Source organism: Pelobates fuscus, chromosome 8, assembly GCF_036172605.1.
Source record: "Pelobates fuscus isolate aPelFus1 chromosome 8, aPelFus1.pri, whole genome shotgun sequence".
In the NCBI taxonomy this organism is placed as follows: Eukaryota; Metazoa; Chordata; class Amphibia; order Anura; family Pelobatidae; genus Pelobates; species Pelobates fuscus.
In genome coordinates this window covers 171,590,473-171,605,380 of record NC_086324.1, presented here as the reverse complement: position 1 = coordinate 171,605,380, position 14,908 = coordinate 171,590,473, and the positions used below count along the sequence as shown (strand labels likewise).

Here is a 14,908-nt window from a genome sequence, read left to right as displayed (position 1 = left end):
TAACAGTATTCTAATTCTCCTCATTCACACTACTGTAGGAAGTTCCAGAATCTGCAGGGAGTTGAACATTAAATAACAGTCTTCTAATTCTCCTAGCAGAGCAGTAGACAGTCTTCCAATTCTCCTAGCAGAGCAGTAGACAGTCTTCTAATTCTCCTAGCAGAGCAGTAGACAGTCTCCTGTAGCCCCATGTAGCTAGAGCGCAGCTAAGCGGAAAAAGGCCTTGACAGGGGTTAGGAGGCGGGCTTAGGAGGAAGTAAGCAAGGGTTGGAATTATGGGTAAGTAGGATTGGCTATTTAAATGAGCAGCCATTTTAGGTGAGTCATTCTAACTTTCTACCTGGTTGAGTTTGTCCCACCCACCCTCCCTTTGTTTGTTATGTGTTTATTTAACCCGTTTCTTTCACAGCGGCGGGACGGGGAGCCGAAGGAGAGGAAATAGGCTCCCCTGGATGAACGTGAGGTGGAATAAACAGATTGTGGTCATCGGTGGTTGAGAGGTTTCGAGTCCTGGAGGTGACTCAGAACCTGGTGGGGCAGGGGTATCCGGGTATACCCCTGCCGTGGTTAATGGATGGTTGGCACTTTGGAATGTTGGTGTATGTTATAAATATGTTATAAATATGTATAGGTGTTATTATATGGGGGTCATTGCCTTTTGTATGGTAGCCGAAGGAACAGGATGCGAGGGGGCGGAGTATGGGGGGCAATGACCCATGTTTATATGTTAATTTATTATTGTTATTATTATTATTATTATTATTAATTATTGGTTAATAAAGCTGTGGACAAATTTCCCCATAATACTTAGTGTCTGTGTGTTATTGGGTTAGGATATGGGGGTGGTTTGTCCTGGATTCCGACTGCCCAAATGGCGACTATACACCTGTCAAGGTTCTTGTAGTTGCAGTGCATTAGCCTTCCCCTGTTATTATCTCACTGTCCCAGCAGTAATAGACCATTGAAACAGGTAGGGACACACTTTCTTTATAGCAGACTCAGTGAACATGGCTTCTCCGCTGTCCTCTTCTTCCTGCCACCCTAGCCCTTCCTCTTTACCTTACTGGGGGAGGGCAAAGTTCAATATCTCCTAACTTAAAGCAAAACAGTAAAATATAGCAGCCTGTTACACCTGTAATTTACTTTTTACCAAAGATCCATAAAAATGAAACTAACCATCCTGGCCTCCGTATAGTAGGGATGTGCATGGGGAAAATATTCGGTTCGGCATTCCGAAATTCGGGACTTCGCCAATTCGGAACTTCGGATGTTCTCTTGCAGCCGCTTAGTAGATAACTCCTTAATTCCCACGGTATTAGGGAGCTATCTATCAAAAGGCTGAAAGACCTAAATTGGTTTTTCAGCCAAATTTCAGTAAAATTACTTAGTATTAGTAAATGATGCCCCTACTCGCTATACCGCGAGTAGGGGCATGTCTAGTAAACAGTGAGCAGCCTGTGGCTTCCGACTACCATCGTGGTACACTGCACAAAGACACCTTTACCCTCGCTGAGAACACCTTTTGAATTGCGAACAACAAAGACATCCTAAGAGGAGGATTATACCGTCCAGGCGTTTCAATCTGGAGCCACATACCGGCCATTTCTACTTAACATACTACACCATATCCTGCTTTCTCTCCTTATCTCTATGTTGGCCAAATCTCCATCTGAATTTGTGGATACCATGGAAGGCGCTGCTCCCTACATTTCCTACTCCACTCAGTACATTTCCAAAAGCCATAGATATACAGCTATTCACACAGCGGTTCCGGAGGGGAGACGTCGAGGTATCTACAGACAGGGGAGCAGTGAAGACTCCGTCTGTGGGTGATATCTATGGGGAGCTCACTCGGCTGTTGTATGGTCAGACTGTTGGAAGACTCCTTCTTATTTTTTCCCAATTTATTGAGGTGACCCCTACTAATCTCTATCTGACCTGTCCCCCGATTAAAGGAACACTGACTTTTTTTTATCATTCTAATATAGACTTTATAATAGATCATCTCACATTTTGTTTCAAATTCATTTATATTGAAGATTTGAAGATTTACTTACCTTCCTCACTCCCTCTTTTTGACAGCCATGCATCTTTGGTCGAGTTGTCAGATATTCTCTAAATCAGGCCTGCATAACCTGTGGCACCCCAGATGTTTTTGAACTACAACATGAAACAGATAGCTAGGGAATTATGGCTGATAGCCAGGGGATCATGGGAGTTGTAGTTCAAAACATCTGTTAGGGGTGGGGGGGTGCAGGTTGTGCAGGCTTGCTTTAAATTATAAACCACTGGTCCATTAATTAAGGTTGAATTTTATTTTAAAAAACAATTTAAATTGGAGCACTGGATTGTAATATCTAAAACCTACACCCATATCTAATAATATCAGGAAGTATTACTTTACTGAGAGGGTAGTGGATGCATGGATTAGCCTTCCAGATGAAGTGGTAGAGGTTAACACAGTAAAGGAGTTTAAGCATGGGTGGGATAGGCATAAGGCTATCCTAACTATAAGATGAGGCCAGGGACTAATGAAAGTATTTAGAAAATTGGGCAGACTAGATGGGCCGAATGGTTCTTATCTGCCGTCACATTCTATGTTTCTATGTTTCACTGCAAGGCTAGGAGGAGATAGACTGAAGAAAGGTCAGGGGCCGGGTATATTGTAAGACTATAGTCAATATGAAGCTACATTTACCAACAAACAGATAAGGAACTGCACTCATTCATATGAGCAAAAATAGGGTGAAACCAGGCCTGGGGCTAGCCTAGCACACACTCCAATAGTTGAATCCAGTTGAGGATAAAAAGGTCCAGGCACTCCAAAATCCAATAAGGCAGATTTATTTGGAACAAAGTGAATCCAGCAACATTTCGACCCTACAACGACCCATTGTAGGATTGAAACATTGCTGGATTCACATTGTTCCACATATTTATTGAGCTTTGGAGTGTCTGGACCTTTGTCTTCTCAGTATGGAGATACATGACCTGGTCACAGCAGCCACTTGCCCAGTGACTGCGTTGTGAAGTGGTAAGTACGACATTTGCAAAGTGACAATGTACAGGTAAGAGGTGAAAAGTCCAGGGGGCCAACGCTCATGCTGTTTAACTCAGCTGATTGACACCCAGGTCACTGGAGCTCTCAGCATGGTGGCTGCTTCAGACATTTCACTAGCATTAGGTTGCCTTGTCCTGCTGTGCTTGGCATGGAAGGAATATCTAAATGCTTGTTTGGAGTTTATCAGTTCATTGCTCAGATTAGAGGGCAATGTCTGTTTACTGTTGCCAGCTAAGCAGGAAGTTTATCTGGAGTTTTGCAAAGAGAGTGGGTTGATAGCAAGTGTAATTGCTTGACAAGCGTAATCAAACCCTGTACAAAATGTGTGAAATATTATAAGGATTTTATAGGGTAAGGAATACAAAGGCATTCAGTCTTAGTCCTGCAGGGCAATCATTGCAGTTTCTCTAAAACTACAATGACTTACATAGCAGCACTAAGGGGGGCAGGGACACTGCACCCAGACCACTTCAATGAGCTAAAAATGTATCACTTTTTATAATGAAAATAATTTTACATCAATTTCAACACATTTCATTAAAAAAATACATATGCATGTGAGAGCCTGAGTAAAGACTCTTGGGGTACAAAACGTGTTCTAATGTGGTACTGGGCTCTCCTAGCTTGCCGTGCCGTGTTACGTCTGGAATACACGCTACTATTTTTCCCATCCTTTGGGTGGAAGTCCGACTAAGTATTACAAGCCGAATGTGTGAGTGAATGCATTAATATAGAGCTTTCATTGCGTTTGAGTATTCAGAAAAGTATTTCAGTCAATCACATAAAACATTGGCAAAGAGTGAAGGCACCCACAGATCAATTTCCTTACCGATTGGTTTTAGATTTTCTTAAATTTCTTCTGAAAGCTTCACCCTCACATTGCAGATCATTAAGCTGAATACCCGAATGAAAGGATTTGTTAGCAGACACTAATTAACTAATTCTAAAGGCACCAAAGAAGGCCCAAACAATAACTGTGAGAAAAAGTTGAGTTTTAAAAGAATCTTTGCAAACAAGAACCACGTTTTTGACCACATCACCCAATAATTGAAAAGATAAAGGACGTCTGTTGTCATGAATAGCCAGCTCTTTGGCCCAGGCTCCTTTCAACATTTGCAGAATAATAAACAACTTTAAAACAGTTTTTTAAATACCGGTAGTACTATCAGGAAGAAAGAAATATCCAGCAATGACCTGTTTGAAGAAAACCTAGACAACCCAGAATTAATTTTATTGAGAAATAAACTGTATTGCATCCTGCAAATTAGGGTCGGTGGCATCCCTATTAAGAGTTACCATGAAATTGTACAACTCATTCCAAGCTTTTAGATATGCCGTCCTTGAAATTGATTACGAAGATAAACCCAATAAATGTCTTATCTGGGCGAAGTTAGCTCCCAAATGTGTTCGAGCAACTTCATTCTAAACTCGTCCGCTAACGGTGCAAAGGACCTGAAAGACTTAAAATCAAAATGGGACAAAGCATCAGCAGTAATATTAGTTTTACCACTTATGTACCAAGCTTTAACCCAAATGCAGCATGCAAATAAGGAGTAATCTCCTTAGTAAGTTAATTACCAGAGAAGTTTTTATTGCAAACAATTCCTAAATTGTCACAGAGAAAAAATATTCTTCCGTTAGCTAATCCAGCTCCTTATAACTCAAGTGACACAATTATCGGGAATAATTCTAAAAGGGTTATCATTCTCGTCCATCCCTTCTCAATCCACGTCGGAGGCCACCCTGCAGCTACCCATTTACTTTGGAAATAAATACCGAAACCCTTTGAGTCAGCTGCATCCGCAAAAACATCCAATTCCTGATTCAATCCGAATTCGCTTTCCCACAAAGTAGAAACTGTTAAGGTTACTCACAACACATTCCACATTCCAAACCTGTAAACCTTCTTTTATCTGACTGGATACACGAATATGATGATATGGATTTTTTTTTGCCCGGTCAACACTCCGCACGTATACCTGGAAAGACTCTGGCCATAGGCATTACTCTTGATGCAAAATTTAACAAACCTAAAACAGACTGTAACTGTTGTTTTGTTAATACTTGCCTCATCTTGTTAATTTTAGCCTTGGGTAAACGGATTTCCATTTTCTCAGAGTCAATGATAATTCACAAAAAATGCAAGCATGTACTAGGCCAAACAGTTTTCAAACAAATGTATACAATAGAAAGATCATGTTTTCCCCATAAATCATCCAAATAATGAATAGTTTACTGTAAACCCGAAACGTGCTTAAGGAACCTACTCTAGAAAACAAGCAAAATTCTCAAAATGAAAATGAGGCAGAACAGCCCATAGGACAGATCATTTTTGCTTAAATGTTTCATTATAATTATACCAGGACAATCCTCCAAAAGTTTTGTATGCCTCTAAGATTGACTCTAAATAGTGAACAAAGCTTTGTCATGATGAAGTTCACATTAAACAGTAGCAGAAATACAAAAGTTTTGAAGCCAATTGTTAGAAGACCCGGGGGCTGGCCTTTTCCTATCCTCCGATCTATCCTGATTCAATAAAAAATCATTTGAAGCCGGTAATAATGATAAAATATCAATTCATCATGCCATACTTTCTACTGAATGGAGTTTGACAAACGAAAACCCAATGGTGAGGATTCACAGGACAATGCATTGTTAAAACAGGTTTCATTAACAGGCATGTTTTTTTGGTGGTAATTCAACTAAGTGTGAGCTTTGAGGTAAATGTGTTAAAATCCACAGCGTTATGCTATACTCGAGCCTGGGCTGGATTAGCAGCCATGCCCTGGATGACTTGTAATAGGGACCCTAAAACCTCCCCTAGCTTAGTCTGCTGATTAACCCAGGGAGGCAGCCGCCCAATAGATTTCAGCTCCTTCTGTCTAAACTATACCAGAAGTACCGGCTTGTTCACGGCTCCTGTCATCGGCACATGCCTAGCTACTAAAAGTTGACAGGGTTTTTTTCTTCCTTTTTCCTCTCTTGATTGCTTGTTCCCTGTGGTGAATGATAGAGAGTAACGTCTTCTTGATCTGCAGACTCTCCTTTTCTCCCTCCGAGATATGTCCACGTCATTAGGAGTGACCGACACATGTGGCTCCTCCTCGGAGTCGTCGTCCTCCTCTTCAGGCTCGGTATGAATTACAGCCGGCCATTCCTGGGGTGTGATTCTTCCCGATAGGAAGGGGCAGTTATTTGGCACTGCGTTAACCATTCACCACCCCATTGCCGAATGCCGTCCTCTTTACTTCATCCAATAATTGCTCCATACTCTGGTCAGTGTGAGAGAGAATACCAGCAGCAAGAGAGCAATGGAGAAATAACAGCGATAACAGTGATGTAATGGGGGAACAAGGGACCAGCTGCAGCACGAAATCGCAGGCGCCAAAATTGCTATTGGTTCCGCTGGCGCCAAGCCCTTACCTCAGAACTATTTATATTGTAGGTTTATTCCACCAAAAACGTCCTCGCGGACAAGTTTTCCAATCGGAGCGCCGAATACTAAGAATAACTGGTGACCGCGAGGGCATTGCTCCTGGAGCCAAAACCGATACCCTCGCGATGCTGAGCGGGTGGGTGCCGCGCACTGCGCTATTAAGCCATCCAACCCGCAGTATGAACACGTGGTCCTGTATAGCTATAGTCAGCAGATACTGTAATGCACTGTCTATAGGGAGCTCAAAAAAAGTTACACGAAAGGTTTCTTGTTGACTCTTTGATTGGCAGCCAACCATTTTATTGCTGAGTTAACCTTTTAAAGTGTCACGAGTCTACAATATATGCTGCCACACAGCTAGAATGTATGTGTATATATTAAATAACAACCATCCATCCTCCATGACACCTACAGGAGGAGGTTTAACATCTTCTGTTGGTAGTACACCGCCCCCTCCCTCATGTCCTCAAGCACTCAGCATTTGCAGGAAATTGAAACTGAAACTAAAAACTCAAGTGAATTTAAAATGTAACTATATGTAGGGCATGGACACAATATCGGTTAGTAGACCTGTGTGGGGCCACAAGCTGAGAGAGTGGTCTACTGGTCCTGATTGTGTGGGCTGTTTGAGATGGCTAGAACCACTCGTGGTCTTATTCTGTCAGCTCTAGACGAGCTCCTGGATGCTGACTTCAGGAGGTTTAAGAACCATTTGAACGATGCAACAATTATACCGGGCTTTGGACCCATTCCACGGGGACGGCTGGAGAATGCGGACCGGGTGGAGACCGCCAACATTGTGTACAATCACTTCTCTGAAAGAAACAGTCTCAATGCCACCTTCGAAACTCTGAATGCCATAAACCAGAGGAACCTAGCAGACAGACTTAGGTAAGGAAATATGTGTAATACAGAGTGTGTGTAATACAGAGGGTGTGTAATACAGAGTGTGAGTGTGTGTAATACAGAGTGTGAGTGTAATACAGAGTGTGAGTGTGTGTAATACAGAGTGTGAGTGTGTGTAATACAGAGTGAGTGTAAAACAGAGTGTGAGTGTGTGTAATACAGAGTGTGTGTAATACAGAGTGTGAGTGTAATACAGAGTGTGAGTGAGTGTAATACAGAGTGTGAGTGTAATACAGAGTGTGAGTGTGTGTAATACAGAGTGTGAGTGTAATACAGAGTGTGAGTGTGTGTAATACAGAGTGAGTGTGAGTGTGTGTAATACAGAGTGTGAGTGTGTGTAATACAGAGTGTGAGTGAGTGTAATACAGAGTGTGAGTGTAATACAGAGTGTGAGTGTGTGTAATACAGAGTGTGAGTGTAATACAGAGTGTGAGTGTGTGTAATACAGAGTGTGAGTGTGTGTAATAAAGAGTGTGAGTGAGTGTAATACAGAGTGTGAGTGTAATACAGAGTGTGAGTGTGTGTAATACAGAGTGTGAATGTGTGTAATACAGAGTGTGAGTGTAATACAGAGTGTGAGTGTGTGTAATACAGAGTGTGAGTGAGTGTAATACAGAGTGTGAGTGTGTGTAATACAGAGTGTGAGTGTGTGTAATACAGAGTGCGAGTGTGTGTAATACAGAGTGTGAGTGTGTGTAATACAGAGTGCGAGTGTGTGTAATACAGAGTGTGAGTGTAATACAGAGTGTGAGTGTGTGTAATACAGAGTGTGAGTGTAATACAGAGTGTGAGTGTAATACAGAGTGTGAGTGTGTGTAATACAGAGTGCGAGTGTGTGTAATACAGAGTGTGAGTGTGTGTAATACAGAGTGCGAGTGTGTGTAATACAGAGTGTGAGTGTAATACAGAGTGTGAGTGTGTGTAATACAGAGTGTGAATGTGTACAAGCTTTGTTAGAGGGGTACAGTAAGAACATATCTATATAGCTGTGTTAGTGGGGTACAGTAAGAACATATCTATATAGCTGTGTTAGTGGGGTACAGTAAGAACATATCTATATAGCTGTGTTAGAGGGGTACAGTAAGAACATATCTATATAGCTGTGTTAGTGGGGTACAGTAAGAACATATCTATATAGCTGTGTTAGTGGGGTACAGTAAGAACATATCTATATAGCTGTGTTAGTGGGGTACAGTAAGAACATATCTATATAGCTGTGTTAGTGGGGTACAGTAAGAACATATCTATATAGCTGTGTTAGTGGGGTACAGTAAGAACATATCTATATAGCTGTGTTAGTGGGGTACAGTAAGAACATATCTATATAGCTGTGTTAGTGGGGTACAGTAAGAACATATCTATATAGCTGTGTTAGTGGGGTACAGTAAGAACATATCTATATAGCTGTGTTAGAGGGGTACAGTAAGAACATATCTATATAGCTGTGTTAGTGGGGTACAGTAAGAACATATCTATATAGCTGTGTTAGTGGGGTACAGTAAGAACATATCTATATAGCTGTGTTAGTGGGGTACAGTAAGAACATATCTATATAGCTGTGTTAGTGGGGTACAGTAAGAACATATCTATATAGCTGTGTTAGTGGGGTACAGTAAGAACATATCTATATAGCTGTGTTAGAGGGGGTACAGTAAGAACATATCTATATAGCTGTGTTAGTGGGGTACAGTAAGAACATATCTATATAGCTGTGTTAGAGGGGTACAGTAAGAACATATCTATATAGCTGTGTTAGTGGGGTACAGTAAGAACATATCTATATAGCTGTGTTAGTGGGGTACAGTAAGAACATATCTATATAGCTGTGTTAGTGGGGTACAGTAAGAACATATCTATATAGCTGTGTTAGTGGGGTACAGTAAGAACATATCTATATAGCTGTGTTAGAGGGGTACAGTAAGAACATATCTATATAGCTGTGTTAGTGGGGTACAGTAAGAACATATCTATATAGCTGTGTTAGTGGGGTACAGTAAGAACATATCTATATAGCTGTGTTAGTGGGGTACTGTAAGAACATATCTATATAGCTGTGTTAGTGGGGTACAGTAAGAACATATCTATATAGCTGTGTTAGTGGGGTACTGTAAGAACATATCTATATAGCTGTGTTAGTGGGGTACAGTAAGAACATATCTATATAGCTGTGTTAGTGGGGTACAGTAAGAACATATCTATATAGCTGTGTTAGTGGGGTACAGTAAGAACATATCTACATAGCTGTGTTAGTGGGGTACAGTAAGAACATATCTATATAGCTGTGTTAGAGGGGTACAGTAAGAACATATCTATATAGCTGTGTTAGTGGGGTACAGTAAGAACATATCTATATAGCTGTGTTAGTGGGGTACAGTAAGAACATATCTATATAGCTGTGTTAGTGGGGTACAGTAAGAACATATCTATATAGCTGTGTTAGTGGGGTACAGTAAGAACATATCTATATAGCTGTGTTAGTGGGGTACAGTAAGAACATATCTATATAGCTGTGTTAGTGGGGTACAGTAAGAACATATCTATATAGCTGTGTTAGTGGGGTACAGTAAGAACATATCTATATAGCTGTGTTAGTGGGGTACAGTAAGAACATATCTATATAGCTGTGTTAGTGGGGTACAGTAAGAACATATCTATATAGCTGTGTTAGTGGGGTACAGTAAGAACATATCTATATAGCTGTGTTAGAGGGGTACAGTAAGAACATATCTATATAGCTGTGTTAGTGGGGTACAGTAAGAACATATCTATATAGCTGTGTTAGTGGGGTACAGTAAGAACATATCTACATAGCTGTGTTAGTGGGGTACAGTAAGAACATATCTATATAGCTGTGTTAGAGGGGTACAGTAAGAACATATCTATATAGCTGTGTTAGTGGGGTACAGTAAGAACATATCTATATAGCTGTGTTAGTGGGGTACAGTAAGAACATATCTATATAGCTGTGTTAGTGGGGTACAGTAAGAACATATCTATATAGCTGTGTTAGTGGGGTACAGTAAGAACATATCTATATAGCTGTGTTAGTGGGGTACAGTAAGAACATATCTATATAGCTGTGTTAGTGGGGTACAGTAAGAACATATCTATATAGCTGTGTTAGTGGGGTACAGTAAGAACATATCTATATAGCTGTGTTAGTGGGGTACAGTAAGAACATATCTATATAGCTGTGTTAGTGGGGTACAGTAAGAACATATCTATATAGCTGTGTTAGTGGGGTACAGTAAGAACATATCTATATAGCTGTGTTAGAGGGGTACAGTAAGAACATATCTATATAGCTGTGTTAGTGGGGTACAGTAAGAACATATCTATATAGCTGTGTTAGTGGGGTACAGTAAGAACATATCTATATAGCTGTGTTAGTGGGGTACAGTAAGAACATATCTATATAGCTGTGTTAGTGGGGTACAGTAAGAACATATCTATATAGCTGTGTTAGTGGGGTACAGTAAGAACATATCTATATAGCTGTGTTAGTGGGGTACAGTAAGAACATATCTATATAGCTGTGTTAGTGGGGTACAGTAAGAACATATCTATATAGCTGTGTTAGTGGGGTACAGTAAGAACCTATCTATATAGCTGTGTTAGAGGGGTACAGTAAGAACATATCTATATAGCTGTGTTAGTGGGGTACAGTAAGAACATATATAGATATATAGCTGTGTTAGTGGGGTACAGTGGGTATATATATAATTATGTGTTAGAGCTGTGCAGTGGGATACATACACAAAGCTGTGTTAGTGGGGTACATATATAAAGCTGTAGGGTACATATATAATTTTGTGTTAGAGGTTTGTGGGGTACATATATAAAGATGTGGGGTACAGTGGGGTACATATATAATTCTGTGTTAGAGGTTTGTGGGGTACATACATAAAGCTATGTTCGAGGTGCACAGTGGGGTACATACATAAAGCTGTGTTAGAGGTGCACAGTGGGGTACATACATAAAGCTGTGTTAGAGGTGCACAGTGGGGTACATACATAAAGCTATGTTCGAGGTGCACAGTGGGGTACATACATAAAGCTGTGTTAGAGGTGCACAGTGGGGTACATTCATAAAGCTATGTTCGAGGTGCACAGTGGGGTACATACATAAAGCTATGTTCGAGGTGCACAGTGGGGTACATACATAAAGCTATGTTCGAGGTGCACAGTGGGGTACATACATAAAGCTGTGTTAGAGGTGCACAGTGGGGTACATACATAAAGCTATGTTCGAGGTGCACAGTGGGGTACATACATAAAGCTATGTTCGAGGTGCACAGTGGGGTACATACATAAAGCTATGTTCGAGGTGCACAGTGGGGTACATACATAAAGCTATGTTCGAGGTGCACAGTGGGGTACATACATAAAGCTATGTTCGAGGTGCACAGTGGGGTACATACATAAAGCTGTGTTAGAGGTGCACAGTGGGGTACATACATAAAGCTATGTTTGAGGTGCACAGTGGGGTACATACATAAAGCTATGTTCGAGGTGCACAGTGGGGTACATACATAAAGCTATGTTCGAGGTGCACAGTGGGGTACATACATAAAGCTGTGTTAGAGGTGCACAGTGGGGTACATACATAAAGCTATGTTCGAGGTGCACAGTGGGGTACATACATAAAGCTATGTTCGAGGTGCACAGTGGGGTACATACATAAAGCTATGTTCGAGGTGCACAGTGGGGTACATACATAAAGCTGTTAGAGGTGCACAGTGGGGTACATACATAAAGCTGTGTTAGAGGTGCACAGTGGGGTACATACATAAAGCTGTGTTAGAGGTGCACAGTGGGGTACATACATAAAGCTATGTTCGAGGTGCACAGTGGGGTACATACATAAAGCTATGTTCGAGGTGCACAGTGGGGTACATACATAAAGCTATGTTCGAGGTGCACAGTGGGGTACATACATAAAGCTGTGTTAGAGGTGCACAGTGGGGTACATACATAAAGCTATGTTCGAGGTGCACAGTGGGGTACATACATAAAGCTATGTTCGAGGTGCACAGTGGGGTACATACATAAAGCTATGTTCGAGGTGCACAGTGGGGTACATACATAAAGCTGTGTTAGAGGTGCACAGTGGGGTACATACATAAAGCTGTTAGAGGTGCACAGTGGGGTACATACATAAAGCTGTTAGAGGTGCACAGTGGGGTACATACATAAAGCTGTGTTAGAGGTGCACAGTGGGGTACATACATAAAGCTGTGTTAGAGGTGCACAGTGGGGTACATACATAAAGCTATGTTCGAGGTGCACAGTGGGGTACATACATAAAGCTGTGTTAGAGGTGCACAGTGGGGTACATACATAAAGCTATGTTCGAGGTGCACAGTGGGGTACATACATAAAGCTGTGTTAGAGGTGCACAGTGGGGTACATTCATAAAGCTATGTTCGAGGTGCACAGTGTGGTACATACATAAAGCTATGTTCGAGGTGCACAGTGGGGTACATACATAAAGCTGTGTTAGAGGTGCACAGTGGGGTACATACATAAAGCTATGTTCGAGGTGCACAGTGGGGTACATACATAAAGCTGTGTTAGAGGTGCACAGTGGGGTACATACATAAAGCTGTTAGAGGTGCACAGTGGGGTACATACATAAAGCTGTTAGAGGTGCACAGTGGGGTACATACATAAAGCTGTGTTAGAGGTGCACAGTGGGGTACATACATAAAGCTGTGTTAGAGGTGCACAGTGGGGTACATACATAAAGCTATGTTCGAGGTGCACAGTGGGGTACATACATAAAGCTGTGTTAGAGGTGCACAATGGGGTACATACATAAAGCTATGTTCGAGGTGCACAGTGGGGTACATACATAAAGCTGTGTTAGAGGTGCACAGTGGGGTACATTCATAAAGCTATGTTCGAGGTGCACAGTGTGGTACATACATAAAGCTATGTTCGAGGTGCACAGTGGGGTACATACATAAAGCTGTGTTAGAGGTGCACAGTGGGGTACATACATAAAGCTATGTTCGAGGTGCACAGTGGGGTACATACATAAAGCTGTGTTAGAGGTGCACAGTGGGGTACATTCATATAGCTATGTTCGAGGTGCACAGTGTGGTACATACATAAAGCTATGTTCGAGGTGCACAGTGGGGTACATACATAAAGCTGTGTTAGAGGTGCACAGTGGGGTACATACATAAAGCTGTGTTAGAGGTGCACAGTGGGGTACATACATAAAGCTGTGTTAGAGGGATACATTGACGTGCATACTGTATATAACACAGTTAGATCATTAGATTATAATATATATATATATATATACACACATATAAACACAGCTTTGTAGTTTGAGGGCGTATATTGGGGTGTAATACCAGGTGTGATAAAAAGAGAGCAGCTACACACACAACCTGCCCACAGTCCCAACACATACAGCCTATACACACACACAACATACATCGCCACACTACAAGCAGTCTCCATACACTTGCGTAACCCTCACATTCATACACAGACGAGACGGTGTAGAGACAGAGGGAACTTCCCATCAGAATTATACCAACATAGGAGAAAAGAGAAACTGTCAGGGAAACAGCGGGAAAGAGACAGATAGTTGGAGACCCGAGATATGAGTCGGATAAAAAGAAACTGAAAAATTATTTGTAGACGGAAGGAAGAGAGAGAGAGAAAGGTGGAAACGACTGATGGGAGACGTGGGATAGGTGGGGGCAACAAGCTAGTTATTTGCTAGGGTGGTTATAAGATCAGATACATGGCTCACTGTAAAATGTTATATTAATTATATTTTATTTGGAATTTACAGCAACGAAATTCCTGCAAACTATCGGGCAGACCTCAGATGAATGAGCCAGCCCTAGCTCTGGATCCTCGGTGCTATCTACATGGGATCATAGAAGGACATCTGCCTCGATGCTGTGGGGAGCACCCCTTCCAGACCAAACCCTGTGACCACTGTAACTGTCATATCATTTTTACGTCATTCCCAGGAGTGTTTGATTCCATATTTCTATATTAAAGCTGATGTTTTACAAATTCTCAGTGTTATTAAAATGTCTGTTTATGTTGTCCATGGCCAGCTGTTATCAGTCTAATGGCATTAGGGAAGTTAGAAGCAGTCAGGTTCCACTTGGAACAATGTTTTGTCACCTCCCTGTGATGAATTCCTTGTCCAGTGTCTAATCCCTGAATTGTGTCGAACTGCATGATAGATTTGTGTGAGAGTGTGGATGTGAGCATGGAGAAACACTGGGGGTCATTTACTGGGGGTATGGGGAGATACAATGGGGGTATGGGGAGATGACTTGGGGATATGGAGAGATACAATGGGGGTCATCCACTGGGGGTATGGGGAGATACAATGGGGGTCATCCACTGGGGGTATGGGGAGATTCATTGGGGAGTCATCCACTGGGGGTATGGGGAGATACATTGGGGGGTCATCCACTGGGGATATGGGGAGATACAATGGGGGTCATCCACTGGGGGTATGGGGA

At 41.7% G+C, this 14,908-nt stretch overlaps 1 protein-coding gene across 1 annotated transcript; it reads left to right on the top strand.

Moving 5' to 3' along the window:
- Positions 1-7,027: 7,027 nt before the first annotated feature.
- On the top strand, positions 7,028-14,438 carry LOC134571016 (pyrin-like). Its single transcript, XM_063429050.1, has 2 exons — positions 7,028-7,388; positions 14,218-14,438. The coding sequence occupies exons 1-2, from the start codon at positions 7,129-7,131 to the stop codon at positions 14,255-14,257; spliced, it is 300 nt and encodes a 99-aa protein (XP_063285120.1). The 5' UTR covers positions 7,028-7,128; the 3' UTR covers positions 14,258-14,438.
- The last annotated feature ends 470 nt before the right edge of the window (positions 14,439-14,908 follow it).

What these genes read in the sequence shown, in the direction of transcription:
- LOC134571016 (XM_063429050.1), top strand. Translation starts at nt 7,129, where the DNA reads ATGGCTAGAACCACTCGTGGTCTTATTCTGTCAGCTCTAGACGAGCTC. An exon ending in AACCTAGCAGACAGACTTAG is followed by an intron (nt 7,389 to 14,217) that starts GTAAGGAAATAT and finishes TGGAATTTACAG; the next exon opens with CAACGAAATTCCTGCAAACT.